This window comes from Typha angustifolia, chromosome 10, assembly GCF_048772165.1.
Source record: "Typha angustifolia cultivar Huaian chromosome 10, ASM4877216v1, whole genome shotgun sequence".
NCBI lineage: Eukaryota > Viridiplantae > Streptophyta > Magnoliopsida > Poales > Typhaceae > Typha > Typha angustifolia.
The window spans coordinates 2,861,776-2,877,515 of NC_133248.1; the positions used below are offsets into that span (position 1 = coordinate 2,861,776).

Sequence of the window (15,740 nt, forward strand, 5' to 3'; positions counted from 1 at the left end):
TGATGATGATTGGAGAATTCAAAAATAAATTATAAATTTCATGCATTTAGAAGAGAGACATACAGTGTTAAATTTGTGTCAAGCATTTCTAAGGAATATGATTGAATGGAATATTGATGGAAAGCTATTTTTCTTAACTCTGGATAATGATCGTGCTAATGATGTTTATGTTAGAGATGTGGTTAGTCGGCTAAGTGATCAACAATCTCTTGTTTGTAGTGGCATATTTTTCATGTCAGATGTGCCACGTATATTATCAATTTAGTTGTGCAAGATGGTTTGAAAAAACTAAAGGATGCAATGAAAAATATTCGTCATATCATCTTAATTCTTAGAAATTCAATCTTGCAGTGGGAGGAGTTTTAAAAGAGAGTAAATGAATGTAATTTAGCTATAAATAAAGCTCTTTCTATTGATGTGCCTACAAGATGGAATTCTACTTTTTTTTATGCTTAGAGATGCTATATATTATATGAATGCATTCAAGAGGATTCACTGTGCTGATCCAATTAAATTTGCTGTATATCTAACAAATGAGTAATGGGATAATGTTAGAATGTTATGCAAATGTTTGAAAACCTTCCATACAATAACTGAATTGCTTTCAGGAACTTCATATCCAACTGCTAACTTATTTTTCAAAGAATTTTGTGATGTTCAATTGCAAATTAGAGAATGGTGCAGAAGTTTGGATGGATTTGTTCTTTCTATGGCAACATCAATGAAAGAGAAATTTGACAAATATTGGTAGCAATGTAATCTTATATTAGCTGTGGCTTCATTTCTAGATCCTCGGTATAAAATGAGTATTATGGAATTTTACTTTCCTCAAATTTATTCTCTTGGTGGTGTTAAGGAACTTGAGGAAGTTTGTGAAATCATAAAGAAGTTGCTTGATGAATATGAATCTAAATTTTCACGTACTTTTGATCGTGATGTGAATGTAAGCACGAGTGAAGTTTTCCAAAGTAGTGGGGCTATATTTTATGAGTATGACGTGGATAGAAATAGAATATTTGAGTAAATTTTAATTGAAAAATCTCAACATCAATCTCCTAAGATAGATTTGGATTTATATATTGAGGAGAGCTCACTTCTATGGCAGCGTAATAATACTAAATTTGATATATTATCTTGGTGGAAAACAGAAGGTGCAAAGTATCATATATTATCACGAATTGCCTGTGATGTTTTAGCAATTCCAGTTGCTACAATTGCCTCTGAATCTGTATTTAGCATAAGTGGTCGAGTAATAAATGCTTATCGCAGTAGGTTGGATCCTAAAGCCGTGGAAGCTCTAGTATACACTCAGGATTGGATAAGATCTACAAGAAAAGGTATTGATTGTTTTATTTTTCTTATATTTTATAAATTAGTATTAAATACTAATTTCAATATATTTTTATTTCTTATTAGGAGAAGTAGCATCAGTTGTTAAGGATGTTGAAGAATCTGAAGTATCCGGGCACGTTTCAGTTTCTGATATACAATCAATGGCATGTTCACTAGATTAAATGTAATGCAATCTTTTATGTTTAAATTGAATTTTGCATATGAAATTGTATGAACAATTAATGGTATTACTTGATATGTTTCAATTCATGGATTTTTAGTTCAACAATTAAATTAATATCATTCATTTATTTTTGTAGATCCTCTTTAAAGTGTATCACTACTCGGTTGGCTTGATTGAAGATTAGAAAAATGTGAAATGTCATGAAATTGTAGTGGAATTGGTGGTCACTTTGGACTATTGGTCTTTTTATTGTACTTGCATTATTTTTTAAGTTTTGGTGTAGTATGATTATTATTACTATGTGAACAAGTTGGTCATCTTTTTGTTATATCTAAGTATATATGTCATGAAATATTGTGAAATTGTAGTGGAATTAGTGGTCTTATGTTCTAGTAAATTGTAGTGTTATCCTTTTCTTTTATAGTGAATTGTGGTGTTAAATCTAAGCATGAACGGAGTGATCTTATGTTTTTGCACTAGATGTTAGTTTGTTATAATTTTAGAATTGGTGCTTTTATGTTGTAGTGAATTATAGTGTTATCATCTTTTTCTAATAAATTGTAGTGTTATATTTAAGCATGAACAAGGTAATCTTATATTTTTGCATTAGATGCTAATTTGTTATGTTTTTGGAATTTGTGGTCTTATGTTATAGTGAATTATAGTATTATCCCTCTTTTTATAGTGAATTATAGTGTTATCTTGTGAATTTTAATGTTATCCCCGTTTTGTTATATCTAAGCCTGAACATAGTGATCTTATATTTTTACATGGACATGGTGATCTTTATCTTATGTATAGATACTAGTAATAGATTCATTTTGTATTCGTATCCAATTATAATTCAATTTTTTTATCCAGTTTGTGTTCGTATTTGATTAAGATTCGATTCGTATTCGTAGCCGATTAAATTTGATTCATATTCGATTCGTATTCATATCCGATTAAGATTTGATTCGTATTCGATTAAGATTCGATTCATATCCGATTAAGATCCAATCCATATCCGATTCGTATTCGTATCCAAAAAATATTCATATCCGTTTAGTTAGGATATGGTTTTGCATTTTGCTATCCGTCCAATATCCGTATCTGTATCCATATCCGGAGTAAAAATATGGATCCGGATGTGGTTTGGGCACTATCCGATCCGTATCCGAACCGTTTTCACCTCTATTCTCATGACTTTGATTAAGGCTCTATCACACATTTGCTCGAATCATGTCCCTTTACTTATTGATACGGGTATAAATGTTCATCAAAGTAATTTTTTTAGAATTGAGAATTACTAGCTTTGTAAGGAGGATTTTGAGGAATTAGTGAGAAAATGGTGGATAAATGCAGCTCCTAAGGGAGGATACTAAGCTTTTGAGAATTGGACAATAAAAATAAAGAAGGTTCGTCAAGGACTTGGGTGGAGTAAAAACAACAAGAAAAAAGATCAAGTATAGACAAACAATTGGCTTGAGAGCCTGAATGCCTTGGATATTATTGAGAGACTAAAGCTAATTTAATTCTTAAGTTGAATCAAATGTATAAAGAAGAGGAATTGTTATGGCAATAAAGATCAAGACAGCAATGGCTGATGGAGGAAGATAACAATACTACCTAATTTCATATGATTGCAAATGGAAGGAAAAAAGAAAAATTCTATTTGTTTAATGTTAATAGATGATGTGTATGTGAGTGACATGAATATGATTAAAGGGCATATAACTGAGTATTATTAGAAGTTATTTTGTAAGGTAGATAACTAGAGACTCAAATTGAAGGATAATATTTGGGAGAATGGGAAGTTAAATAAGGAGGATAGAAACAGTTTGGGTCAGCCTTTTACGGAGGCTGAGGCTACTAAAGCTATGTTTGAGATGGCTGCTAATAAAGCTCCTGGTCCTAGTGGTTTCAATATGAAATTTTATTACAAGTTTTGGGGTCTGATAAAAAAGGATTTGTTAAAGGTCTTTTGTGATCTATTTGAAGGAAAAAAAAAGGTTTGCATAGATTGAATAATGCAATGTTGATGTTAATTTCTAAGAGAGTTGGGTTAAGAAAGTGGGAGAATACAAGAACAATCAGCTTATTGAATTGCAGTTATAAAATTGTTACTAAAGTTTCGACTATCAGACTCTGTGGGGTCATTAGTGGGCTAATTGATGATTACTAGAGTGCTTTCATCAAGCAAAGATATATTTTAGATGGAATGACATGTGCGCATAAAATTATTTTTGGGGTCAAGAAGAAGAAAGAAGAGGGTATTTTACTGAAATTGGACTTTGGGAAAGCTTATGATAAAGTTAGATGAGATTATTTGAGAGATATTCTGATTGGGAGAGGCTTTCTAGAAAAGTGGATTATGTGGGTTACGCAGGCGGTTACAAGCAACTGTTATGCTTAATGGGGAGTTGGGTAATTACTTTCAATGCAAAAAAAAGGTTTACGACAAGGTGATCCCTTATCCTCTTATCTTTTTGTTTTACCTGCGGATGGTTTGCACAAGGTGATAAAGAAGGCAAAAGAAGTAGGTTTGTTGAAAAGACTAGGGAAGGATGTGAAGCCTAAGTGGATTATAAATTTATAATATGCTGACGATACTCTAGTTTTTTAAGGGTAGATGAAAAAGAAATTGGAGTGCTTAAATTTATCTTATACTATTTTGAAGTTGTGTTGGGATTGAAAATAAATTTTGCTAAGAGCTCTCTGGTTTATCTAGGCAATGATCCTGAACACGAGAAGAAGTTTGCGAACTTATTTAGTTGCAAAGTTGAAAAGTTACCAATAAAATATCTGAGTTTGCCTTTACATGATAGCAAATTGAGAAAACAGGATTGGTTCCCAGTGATTGAGAAGGTTGAGAAAAGGCTTGCGAGTTGGAAGAAATACTCTAATCAATTTAGTATTAAGTGTTATTCCTTTATATTATCTTTCCTTCTCTAATATTTCAGTGTGAGTGAAAAATAGAATTGATAAGTTGAAAAGGAATTTCCCGTGGAGGTGGAGAGGTACAGAGAAAGGAAAGAATGAGTACTCTCTTGTTAATTGGAAAATAATGTGTAAGAAGAAAGAGTTTGGTGGGCGAGGGATAGTTGATTTTTTGGATATGAATAAGGCTTTACTTGCAAAATTGTGGTGGAGATTGCTTAACTTCGATAATCATTGGTGGGCTGAAATAATTATAAAAGGTATTATCCGAGAAAAGATGTGGTAGATTTTAATCTGATCAACTCCCCAAGGGTCTCTTTCTTTTGGAGGGAAATCTTGCAAACAAGTAAATATTTCAGATTGGAGCTAGTTGGGAGATCAAGAATGAAAAAAAATACTAGATTCTGGACTGATATTTAGTGTGGGGAGTGTATTATGGCAACTAGATTTTCAAAAGTGTTTGATATTGTTTGGGAGAATAAGGTTAAATTGTATGAAGTCTTTGATGGGAATACGTGGAATCTTTGATATAGGAGACAGCTCACGGATGAACAAAAGAGGGATAAACAAGATATGATTGCTATGGTGGAAAGTAGTGGTATTATTTTCATGAGAGGGATGACGAGATCAAATGGAGACTTGCGAGTAATGGTGTTTATACTGTTAGATCCCTATATCTATTCTTAAATAATGGCGGTATCATATCTTCGGCTTACTAGAGGATTTGGAAGATGAAAATCCCTTTGAAAGTTATGGCTTTCCTTTGGCTAATGTGTCAGAATAGGATACCAACAAAGAATAATTTGTATAAATGGGGATAGACTGGCAATACTGGCTATATGTTTTGCTCAAAAGAGTAGATGGTGAATCATCTATTTGGTCAATGTAATTATGCAAAAAAGCTTATAGGTTGGGCAGTGATGACCACAGGAATAATGTATGCCCCGAAACATGCAAATAACTAGTTTGTGGATGATATAAAGATCAAGAACAAGGAGTTGAGAAAATGGACAACCATCTGAGTTGTGGCCCTAATATGGAGCATCTGGCCGGAAGTAATAGTAGAGTGTTTATTGGAAATTGGAAACTTTAGAAAGTGGAATGAGATTCAGCAGAAAATAACCTCACTATTCTTTTGCTGGGTAGGGTTACAAGGAGATGACAGGATAAAGAAGGCCAAGAAGCTGGCTCAGGTGGTAGACATCTTGGATTAGAAGGCGGGGAGCTTATAGTGTTATGCATCAAAAGAACAAATTTATGTTTTGGCTAGGGGCGTGGATTCTGCTTTTGGTAGCAGGTTTTTTGCTTTTTGTTTGGAATGAATAGGTGTTTTAATTATATGTGGGATGTTGTTACCCTTGGTTGTTTTTGTTTGAAACTTGTGTATGGTTGAGATACTTTGAGTTAGGGGATATCTCGTACTCTGTTGTTACCCATTTGAACTGTTAAGTTCAAGGTTTCCTTGGTTGATATGGTGTTTTGCTTTCTTTCAATGAAGTAGGACTTAAGCTTTTTGTCACAAAAAAAAAGATAAGATTTTGTAAAATCTCTGTGGTGCATTAGAACGCTAGTCTTGCCCTTTCAAACGGCCTAATTTGAATTCCATGTGCGTTCGGGCGCACTTCAAACGACTATAGGTTGCGATCAAACATATGAAAATAGGTATCGAAATTTTTAAATGCCTACAAAGTACGTCTTGTTGGGTGTGTTCGAACGTCCTTCGAACTTGGCAACTTAAACTCTTCAAAACTTGTAAAAGTGCTCATATACATGAACACAAATACTTAAGAATATTTTTTGCACACATTGCTAACACTAAAAACTAACATAATATGTATCAAATTTTAAACAGAGTAAAATTGGATCTCAAAAGTCATGTCCGAAAAGTAGGGGTGAAAGCTTCCCAAAGACCAGAAACTATGTTAGTAAATATTGAACAAAATTAAGATAATTATTTTAACCTCAAATTCCATCGGAACATGAAGTCAGTTAGCTAGATTGGACCAAAATTCGGCATACATATTATTTTAGGTCTAGTAAGAAAAAAATTATAAGAGAATATTGTAAGAGGACATGCACATCTGATCTATCAAATTATCTATAAATAGATAGAGTAGCCTAGAGCAGCATAGAAGGGGCTACCGCTTAAGAGAGATGTAGCCCATAGGATTTGAGATTTTTTGCTACAGGCAACAAGTTAAGAGATGCGGGAAGAGATGGAGATAGAGGCAACCGAGTAGGGTTGGTGTTAGTGGATCAAGTTGAGATAGGGTTGGGTATTACAATCCTGGTTACTTTACATTATTCATATTTTGTAGTTAAATGGATATTTAATACCCGAATCCTACAAAATTACCGATAGATGTATTTGTATCCATAGTTTTTTTTTTTTCTAAAAGAATATTTGTATCTAGATTGAATAGAATTTTTTTTACCAATTTTTACCTCTAGTTACTTACTAGACATGACTAAAGATCCCTAACCAAGTTCAGGAACTAGCTCTGAACTCAAACCAAACCCCTGTTGGACTATTACTAGAGGTGAAAATAGGTCGGATTAATTCTGACCTGACTCGCTATTCGACTTGATTAGAATTAGATTCGGGTGAAAAATTTCTATCCAACCAGAATACGGATTCAAATATTGATAAAAATTTTGAAAAAAAAAACTTCATATATGGATAAAAAACTCGGATACGAATACAATACGAGTCAAATAATTCTTCGAATACAAACACTGATATCAAATATCCATTTATCCGCATATCTTTTTAAATATTTACAATTCATAATTTACTTATTTAAATAATAAATATTAATATTTTTATAAGTAATGTATTCTATATTATTTGTAGAGATTAATTTTACTAAATCTATATATACTTGACGTAAAAAGATTTACTTTTTTTAAACTCCTAATATTTTATGTTATTTATCCTTAAAAAAAAGCTTTAATTTATTTAAAATTCGACCTGTATCGATTAAGACCTAATCCTTTATCCAAAATTTATCTGATCCATATCCATTTAAGTGAAGATATAATTTAAATTTTAATATCCATATTTAAATCTGGACCCAAAAAGTAAACCCGTACGTGGCTAAGCACTACCCAATCCGTTTCCACCCGTAACTATTTACGCAGACATCCAAGAGGCTCCTACAAAACTAAGGCATAAACAGTTTTGCTATCATTAACCAAACGTAAAGATCAAGGTGAATATGATCTGCAAAGCTTTCAAATAAAATCTTCTCCAGATAAAATACACCAAGGGGTTATCAAGATCTGGACAATAGCGGGATACATATTTCTAACAATTATTGAGAACCAACTGCAAGTGTCCCGTCTACATCAAAGTAATTCTACGACCCCGGTGGAGAGGAGTAAATACCTTTGTAAATGATTGCATTCTGAACAGAAGTAGAGATACAATATAGATTTCAAGCACATAAAACAACATTTCTTCTCGGAGTAAATCGAAAAGGGCTGTTGACAAAAAGAGGGTGAAGAAATTGAAGAATAACATTGCCAGTTAATGGATCGGAGGCTTCCAAAAGAAAATGACTGTAGCCAGCTCAGTCGGTCGTCGGAAGGTACACCCGGTGAAAATTGTTCATAGTGAGCTTCCTCCTGCAAGTGGGGCATTTCTTTTGTGCCTGGATGGAAGCTTTGATGCAGCTTTGACAGAAGATATGGCCACAAATAGTTGATGATGCCTCAACCAACGTGTTCATACAGACAGGACAGGTAAAGGTGGGTTCCTTTGGAACCACTTTAACAGGTTCTGGATTAGGTTGCATGGAATTCTTTTTCTGCCAATGTGGTTATGTCGTTATAAATTTGAAGCAGAAAACCAAATTCAAGACACATCTTTATTGAGTAGAAGGTGAAAATGTTAGCAAAATAAAGGTAAGCATGTATCTGTCACAAAAATAAAATTAATTTTATCAACAAAAAGAAGTTGGCTCATAAGATGCACTACCAACATGGAAACTTGGCCTATAGCATCAAAGTTCACTAAATTTTAGGACACCTTTGAGACGTAGAGAAGTTCATTCTAGTACCGAGAAAGACAGTTAAATGTCAGACTTATACTTCACAATGAATAAAATTGATTCATGAGAAAAGCAGTAACAAAAAGCATTCTAGACTAGTTAAGCATATTGTGAACTCTCATGCCTGACAACTATCACAGGTAAGTGGAGCGCTCCCTTAAAATTGACTTGCTGAGGTCAGCTTCCAAAGTTGTTTAGGCATTACTAGATTACCTATGACATTTAGAATTCACACAAACCACTTACTGAAGAGTTAGGTACCACATAGAAAAACATGATGTCATGCCAATGAAGTTGAACTAACTAATTCTAATATACTTACAATAATGTCTTATCAAAGTTAACAGAATCCAGCTTGAGTTAAGTTCATTATTCCGAAGGATACACATTTCAGCATCTGAACAACTAAACCAGCTTGCAACTTAGTTTCGTCAATCTACAAGAAGTGACTCTAGGGCCATTTGTTTGCCACCGGATGTCACAATAACAATAGCAGCTAGTATTTACTATTAAGAATCATAATATCTGTATGCATGCTGGTGGCACCCAAAAACTGGAAAGAAAATTAAAAAAATATATGGTCATATACAAAGAGATAAAAAGAATGCATACACAGGAGCAGCAGAACCATCACTCCTTAGTATGTCCCTTACTCAACTACACTCTTGAATTCTCTCTTGGGGAGGGTCAACGTCACTGTGAATTTAGACTTGGCTAACCAGTGTACCTAAAATTGAGACCCTTCTTGGGCACGACTACCACTGCTTAGAATCAGCTCTGGCTAAATAAATCTACTTAAGCACTCATAGTGCAATACCAAAGCTTAGGCCAAGTAGCCAACGTCTAGAATATAAATTAGTAAGTAAACTAAATCAGCAACCTCAAAAGTGAATTAGGAAGAAAACAGAGTAACTTTCAGGAAATATTAGTTGGGACATATTAAAAATTAAAGGAGATCACAGAGTTCGTGAATGGAAGTTGTATGTATACTTAGACATCAAGTAGAAAAGGAAAAACATGACATAGAGTAACACAAAAAAGATAACAAAATGAACTCTCTTACCTTAGCACTGTAACCTTCATCCAGATCTAAATAAAGATCACAATTGATTATGTTCTTATTTGGTGGTATCCTCTCACGTTTGTTGTGAGTGCCGAGAGATAAAGTGGTCACAGGATCCTCTATGATGGCCCCTGAAACAAAAATGAAGTTAGTCATATGCAGGAAAATCATTTTATGAATATTAAACTAATAGACAAACTGCAAAGCATCCAGCCTAAATACACTATAGACCAAACATTCTCTTCTAATGAGTGGCCTGCACTAGTGTTATAATATTAAGGAACTTTTACCTTCACCATGCATCTAAATTCACCTAAATGCTAGTTCCTCAGACTTTTCACAAGATACAGCAACCCTCAATATAAGAAGTTAACAATATGAATATAAGATTGACATGCAAACCAGAAATAACAGTAGACCGGTAACAGTAAAAAGAAGGAATTGCAAGCCATAAAAATGAAGATATAACCACAATTGCTCTAGATCAATAATTCCATTTTTTTCATTATTCTTGTAATCTTAGAATATAACACTTCAATTACCTAAAAGTACAGTGAACATGATATTTAGTATTTTAAGTTATTCTATGGTGAGTTTTATCATATGCAAAATAGACAAGAAAATAAAGGATCTTGGAACTGTTATTATTCAAGATATTGCATGAAGTGTAGCCATAAATACTCATTCCATAAGGCTATATTTGGTTTGAGCTAAGTTCCGAACTTAATTAACTGTCTTTATTTCTTAATCTTAATTTAGGTACTTTGAACTAGGCTAAGAAAGTATGGTATTAGGTTGTGAACAACGGTAAAGCGTAACTATTATTTTTGATATGATGTGAAAAAGTGAATAAATAAATAATATATAAAATTAAAGGACTAAAATACCCTTTTGACTTTAATGATAAAAGTGATAAATTTAAATCATGTTAAAGATAAAAATGAAGTCAATTTGAATTTATATTTAAAAACTTATTTTATTTTTATTTTAATTATTGGGGAGTGAGCTTAGTTAAGAATAAAAAAAATAAAAAGATGTTAGGTTATTAAACTTGGTTAGGGCCTAAGGGTCTCTAATCAAGTTCAAGGACCCTCCTTAAACTCAAAGTAAACAAGGGCTAAGAGTTACATAATGCAAATTTCAATTTCTGAAATTTTGAATAACAGTGATTTGGTTTTCCATGCCCAAATATTCTTTCTTCTGTTCTTCTACTTCCCCAAAATTTTCTTATCATTATGACGTCCACTTTTACTGCAAAATACTAATATTTATCACTAAACATCTGCCATCTTCAATATTACAATCTTGCATCACACTTAATGATACTGCACAAGTAATAAGCAGCAAATTAAGGTCAATTGCAACAGGACTACAACAGTAAGGCGCTACCTGGCAAGCATAAATTTTGGTTAAAACACACCTACACACAAAAATCCTACAAAATGAAACAACCAATCACTCTTAACCATCTCCAGATAGAGAGAACTACCTAATTGACCAATGATGGATAACATCATGCATGATAAAACCTATCAAATCTCAAAGATAAGGTCTATTGCTTGTCATATACTTAACCTTTCGATTTCCATAATTTTTATCAAGAAAACAATTGTAACAACTAACAGATAATTTCTTCTATCTACTATTGATCAATTTAAAGATATCATTTATTTATTCTTTGAGAAAAATGACAGAAAGAAGAAAAAATATCTGCAATACTGTTTCTTGCAAAGCACAAAGAAATGCACGACATGAACTGTCAACTCCACAACATGACGCTTGTGTTAGTTGAAGGCTTGAAGCTTCATCAAGGAAAACTGGCATTCAGCTATGAAGCCCATGGTCATGGGTTCATGAGAGGACAAGCTAGCTGGGCCAAATCCATGGATCCAATGCAACTTTCATAACTAACAAAAGGATCATAGTTAGGAAAGGTGCTATTTTTGTTATTAAAAATGAAAGAGACATAGAAGTCCAAGGAAGTGGGTTGTTTTAACTATTTAAGAGAATTGAAGCCTATGAGATGAGGAAAACCTGAATTTTGCATAGAAATACGGCTCACTTACACAAGATAGTTCTAAAATCATAAGCAGATGATGTATGCACCAAGAGAAGTGAGTAAAGAATTCATGAACTTTTTCCGCCAAGGCATGACATTTCTAACCAAAGCTAAAATATAAATGAACCGGAACATCACTGAAATATAAGATAGTACACACCAGATTTACTAAAGAACAACATTTATTATGCAATTCTAAGGTAATAAATCAATAATTACTTAAAGAGCTTTCTTATAGTGGCAGCTCTAGTTACAAACAAATGCTTTAGCTGGTGTATATACCAAAATATGTGGTAATGATCACCTGAAGCATAACCCACATCTTGTAGTCGCACATTTTTATGTAGAAATAAGTAATTTAAGATGTTAATATCCAACAATTTTCAATTTTGTAATTCCATATATTAAAATTATACTTTAATATTGTATTGGATGTCCACACATGCACACACGAAAGCACCTGCCTACAGAATATGCATTATACAGTAGCTTGATCGCCTGCATATGATGGGTGTTTTCACAATATCAACATAACTAACCTGAGCGTCTTGGATTTATCTCCACATCTTCATCTAAAACTACTGTGACAGATTGGCTCCTTGTAGGCTGGCTCCTTGTCTGAAATATCAAATAAAGAGGACAATCAGGCATGAATATTAAAGAAAATGAAGCATAAAAGAAAACTCAGCATAAGTAATTCAATAGCAAAGAGACAAAATCAAAATCTGCAAGGCATATCTATTTGCAGAAGTATGTAGGAATTATACATATTAACCATATTGCACAAGAGATTCATCTCATACAGCTAGAGACAAGTTACCAACAAACAAGTTCTTCAACCTGACTAAAGGTTCAATAAGAAACTAAGAAAACTTGTGGTAAAGCTTCACAGAGCAGAAAACAAGCTAAATTCCTAGTAAAGCAGGGAACAAGGAACAAACTTGAGGAGCCAATCTTGAGAAAAAGACCATCTCCACTTCATCATCGATAGCCTCCACATCGATAGGTGAATTATTCAACCCCAAATTGAACGCCGGCACCGCCCCTTGCTGACGCCCAAAGCTGCGACTCCGTTGAGTATTGACGCGGATATTAGCAGAAGTGGAAGCCCCCTCCCGGCCCTCAACTGGAGCCGGAGAATTCAGATCTAGGTTCAGAACCATCTTAGCGCGCGAACTGTCCCTCGCGTGCCTCTTCGACGGTCGCTTCGTTGCCCCAAGCGTGCTCATCTTACGGCCGATACTAATCCTGCCTTTGCGGCACCACCAACAAAAACCTAGTAAATTTCCACAACTGTACCATCAGTAACGATGCATAACCTCAAATTTACTATAAAAAAAAACTAGTAAAAAATCAAATCTTTTCCGCAGTAACCCTAATTCCCCTTCTTTCAGGATCGAGTAAGAAGAACCATCTCCACCATCAAAATCCCTTTCCCACCCCCAACGAGAAAAGAGATCAAAAGTTCGAAACCATCAAGGTAGGCAAAGGAACTGAAGCCCAAAAACGCCAACAAAAATAGACGAAAACTCACGAAAAAAAACCCGCAAAATTCCTATTGAGAAACAGAGGGGAAAGCCGCAGAAATCGGACCTGGAGGCGCGAAAGTACGATCGGGAACGGAGAGAAGCCGACGAGCCTCGCCTCGTGAAGAAGCCCTCTAGGGTTTCAATGGGATCAAAAGGCCGAGTCGAGCATCGAAGAAAGAGCGAGACAAAGAAGCCAAATTAGGGAGAGAGAGAGAGAGAGAGAGAGATTTGGGGGTTTTAAATAAAGACGGGAAGAGGAAATGGCACCGTTGGGTGTGTGCTTTTTGGTCTTTAGAAGATACTTGGAGAAGCGGAAATCCACGTGGACGAAACCCACCACAGGTGCGCACGCATCTCCAAGCGCATCCGTGGCTCCGCCGCCGTTGGATCCCTTCACAGCTCGGGGCTCGAAGGTTTTCATTTATTTATTTATTTTTGGTTTTAGATAAATCGAATAACCAAAGCTTATTTTTTAAAACAACCACATCTGCACATGGTTCTAAAACTGCAAAGACTCCATCAAAATTTTGATACGTCAGCAATTCGCAATCTCATTGGCTCGACCAATATATTTGACTAATATTTATGCAAATAAAATATTAAATTTTTACATCATGCCTATTTGCTACAACTTAGACTATATCCTACATCATAGTACAACAACAAAATTATTTTTTATAAAAATCATTTTAATTATTTTTCATGCATAAAATAATTAAAAACATTTTGTTGCAATTTTGTTTAAATAACCATTAAAAAAAGACTGGTATTATTTTTCACACTACTTACATTAGTCTAGAGATTATAAGGCTCGTATCTCAGCCAAATAGATGGAGGTAATTAGAAATTGCTGAGCAACTAAGAGTGCATAAAATGTTTATCAAAGAGAGACGAATATCATGCTCTTTGTGAATTGTTAAAAGGGAAACTATGTTTTGGGAAAATATTCCCCAATGGTAGTTAGGGGTGGTAATTAAATCCGGTTCGAGTTGAACAAGGTTTCGATCGGGTTATGATAATGCAAACACGAACATAACATATTTAATTTATTCAACGATTTAAAATTTTAAATAGGAACATGACTCATTTATTAAATAAATTACATGGATCAAGAAATAGTTCCTGAGAATTTATATAGGTTATTCAGATTATAAATGAGTTTATTCATATAATAAATATTTTTTTTCATGTCATAAATAGGTTTTTATGTTATAAATGAGTTTTTTGATATTATAAATAGATTATTTAAGTAATAATAAAATAGATTATTCGGGTCAATCAAGTGGTGTAGTGGTCACCAACACAAAGCATAGCATATTCACATCATTCGTTATCATAGCCCATAAATACACCCAATATTCCATGAATAATTATAAAATAGTAAATAAGTATAATCATGTTGAGTAGTAAATAAACATCAATATATTTGTCCGATATCACTTCTTAGTTAACTCGTTCCTCCTACACCATGAGATCATCAGCATATGGTAATAGATCTACCATAATATTAAAATTAATAGAAACATAAGCACAAAACTAACTTGAAAATAATTAACTAAATAATTCATAAGTTGTGGCTATAAGTTTGAGTAGGTCTACTTGAGAATTTTTATATATTGCTCAAGTATAATTGTTATAGTAATAATAACAGTTTTATGCATTATTAAAAGTGATTAATACAAAAATATTCATATTACATATTCCACTAATTATTGTCGATTCATAGTAAATATAATATATAACATTTTTTTAGCTTATTTTAATAAATATTAAGAAATTTTTTTATAAATCACATCCTATATTTTATCAATTTTGTGACTCACACCATGTCTTTAAGGATTTTCTAACCCAAATCCTTATTTTTTCTATAATTTTTATTTAATGCCCTCGCGTTATTTCGACTAACACTAACTAAATTACTACTATACCCCACTGACCCCTTCGTTCATTTCTACCCATCCACCATCACCTTGCCTTGTCTTCTCCCATCCTTTTCTTCTTCTTCTTCTTCTTCTTCATGCTTCTCTTACCTATCTTTGCTCCAATTGGCCAAGGTTTGTCAAAAACGATGGAGCGAGTCAAGCATCTTGACCGACTTTAATTCGGGGATTAAAACCTCTGTCTTGGCATGATGAGGCGATGAGGATCTTGGGGAAGATAACAGAGAAGGAGAGGATAAAACAAATATTATAATTTAGGTATTTTTAAAGTATTCAGTATATTATAATAAAATATTCTTTTGTTGTTATCATTTAAGTTAACATAGGATGTTAAATAGAAATTATAAGGGAAAAGGATGGGATTGAATTATAAAATCATTAAAAACGAGATGTGAATCATAAATTAAAATATATGGTGTTATTTATAAAAATCTCAAATATTAATTAAAATTTCTAATTAGAACTAATTTCCCATTATGAGTAATTAGTAGTACTCTCCCACCATAGTTATATTTATTAAAGTTGACTTATAACAATTATTATAAATAATATAACTATATTTTACTAATGATTAATATTTAAGGGATCAAGTTGACATGGTCAAAGCCAAATGAAAGGACTAAAGTAAAACTAGGAACAAATGAAAATCAATTAAACCCACT

General features: G+C 33.3%; 1 protein-coding gene across 2 annotated transcripts; it reads right to left on the minus strand.

Annotated features, from left to right (window-relative positions):
* Nucleotides 1-7,718: 7,718 nt before the first annotated feature.
* Nucleotides 7,719-13,380, minus strand: LOC140768709 (uncharacterized). Of its 2 annotated transcripts, none has more exons than XM_073109086.1 (5): nt 13,203-13,380; nt 12,551-12,857; nt 12,149-12,227; nt 9,551-9,681; nt 7,719-8,244 (listed from the first exon to the last, which is right to left on the minus strand). In XM_073109086.1, exons 2-5 carry the CDS (start codon nt 12,836-12,838, stop codon nt 8,008-8,010), a joined length of 735 nt encoding a protein of 244 aa, XP_072965187.1. In that variant the 5' UTR covers nt 12,839-12,857; nt 13,203-13,380; the 3' UTR covers nt 7,719-8,007. The 2 variants fall into 2 exon arrangements, with proteins under 2 accessions (XP_072965187.1, XP_072965186.1); XM_073109085.1 differs by having other exon boundaries at nt 12,551-12,885; nt 13,203-13,378.
* Between the last annotated feature and the right edge of the window lie 2,360 nt (nt 13,381-15,740).

What these genes read in the sequence shown, in the direction of transcription:
- LOC140768709 (XM_073109086.1), bottom strand. Translation starts at nt 12,838, where the DNA reads ATGAGCACGCTTGGGGCAACGAAGCGACCGTCGAAGAGGCACGCGAGG. An exon ending in TCTCAAGATTGGCTCCTCAA is followed by an intron (nt 12,228 to 12,550) that starts GTTTGTTCCTTG and finishes TTGATATTTCAG; the next exon opens with ACAAGGAGCCAGCCTACAAG. An exon ending in GATAAATCCAAGACGCTCAG is followed by an intron (nt 9,682 to 12,148) that starts GTTAGTTATGTT and finishes TTTTTGTTTCAG; the next exon opens with GGGCCATCATAGAGGATCCT.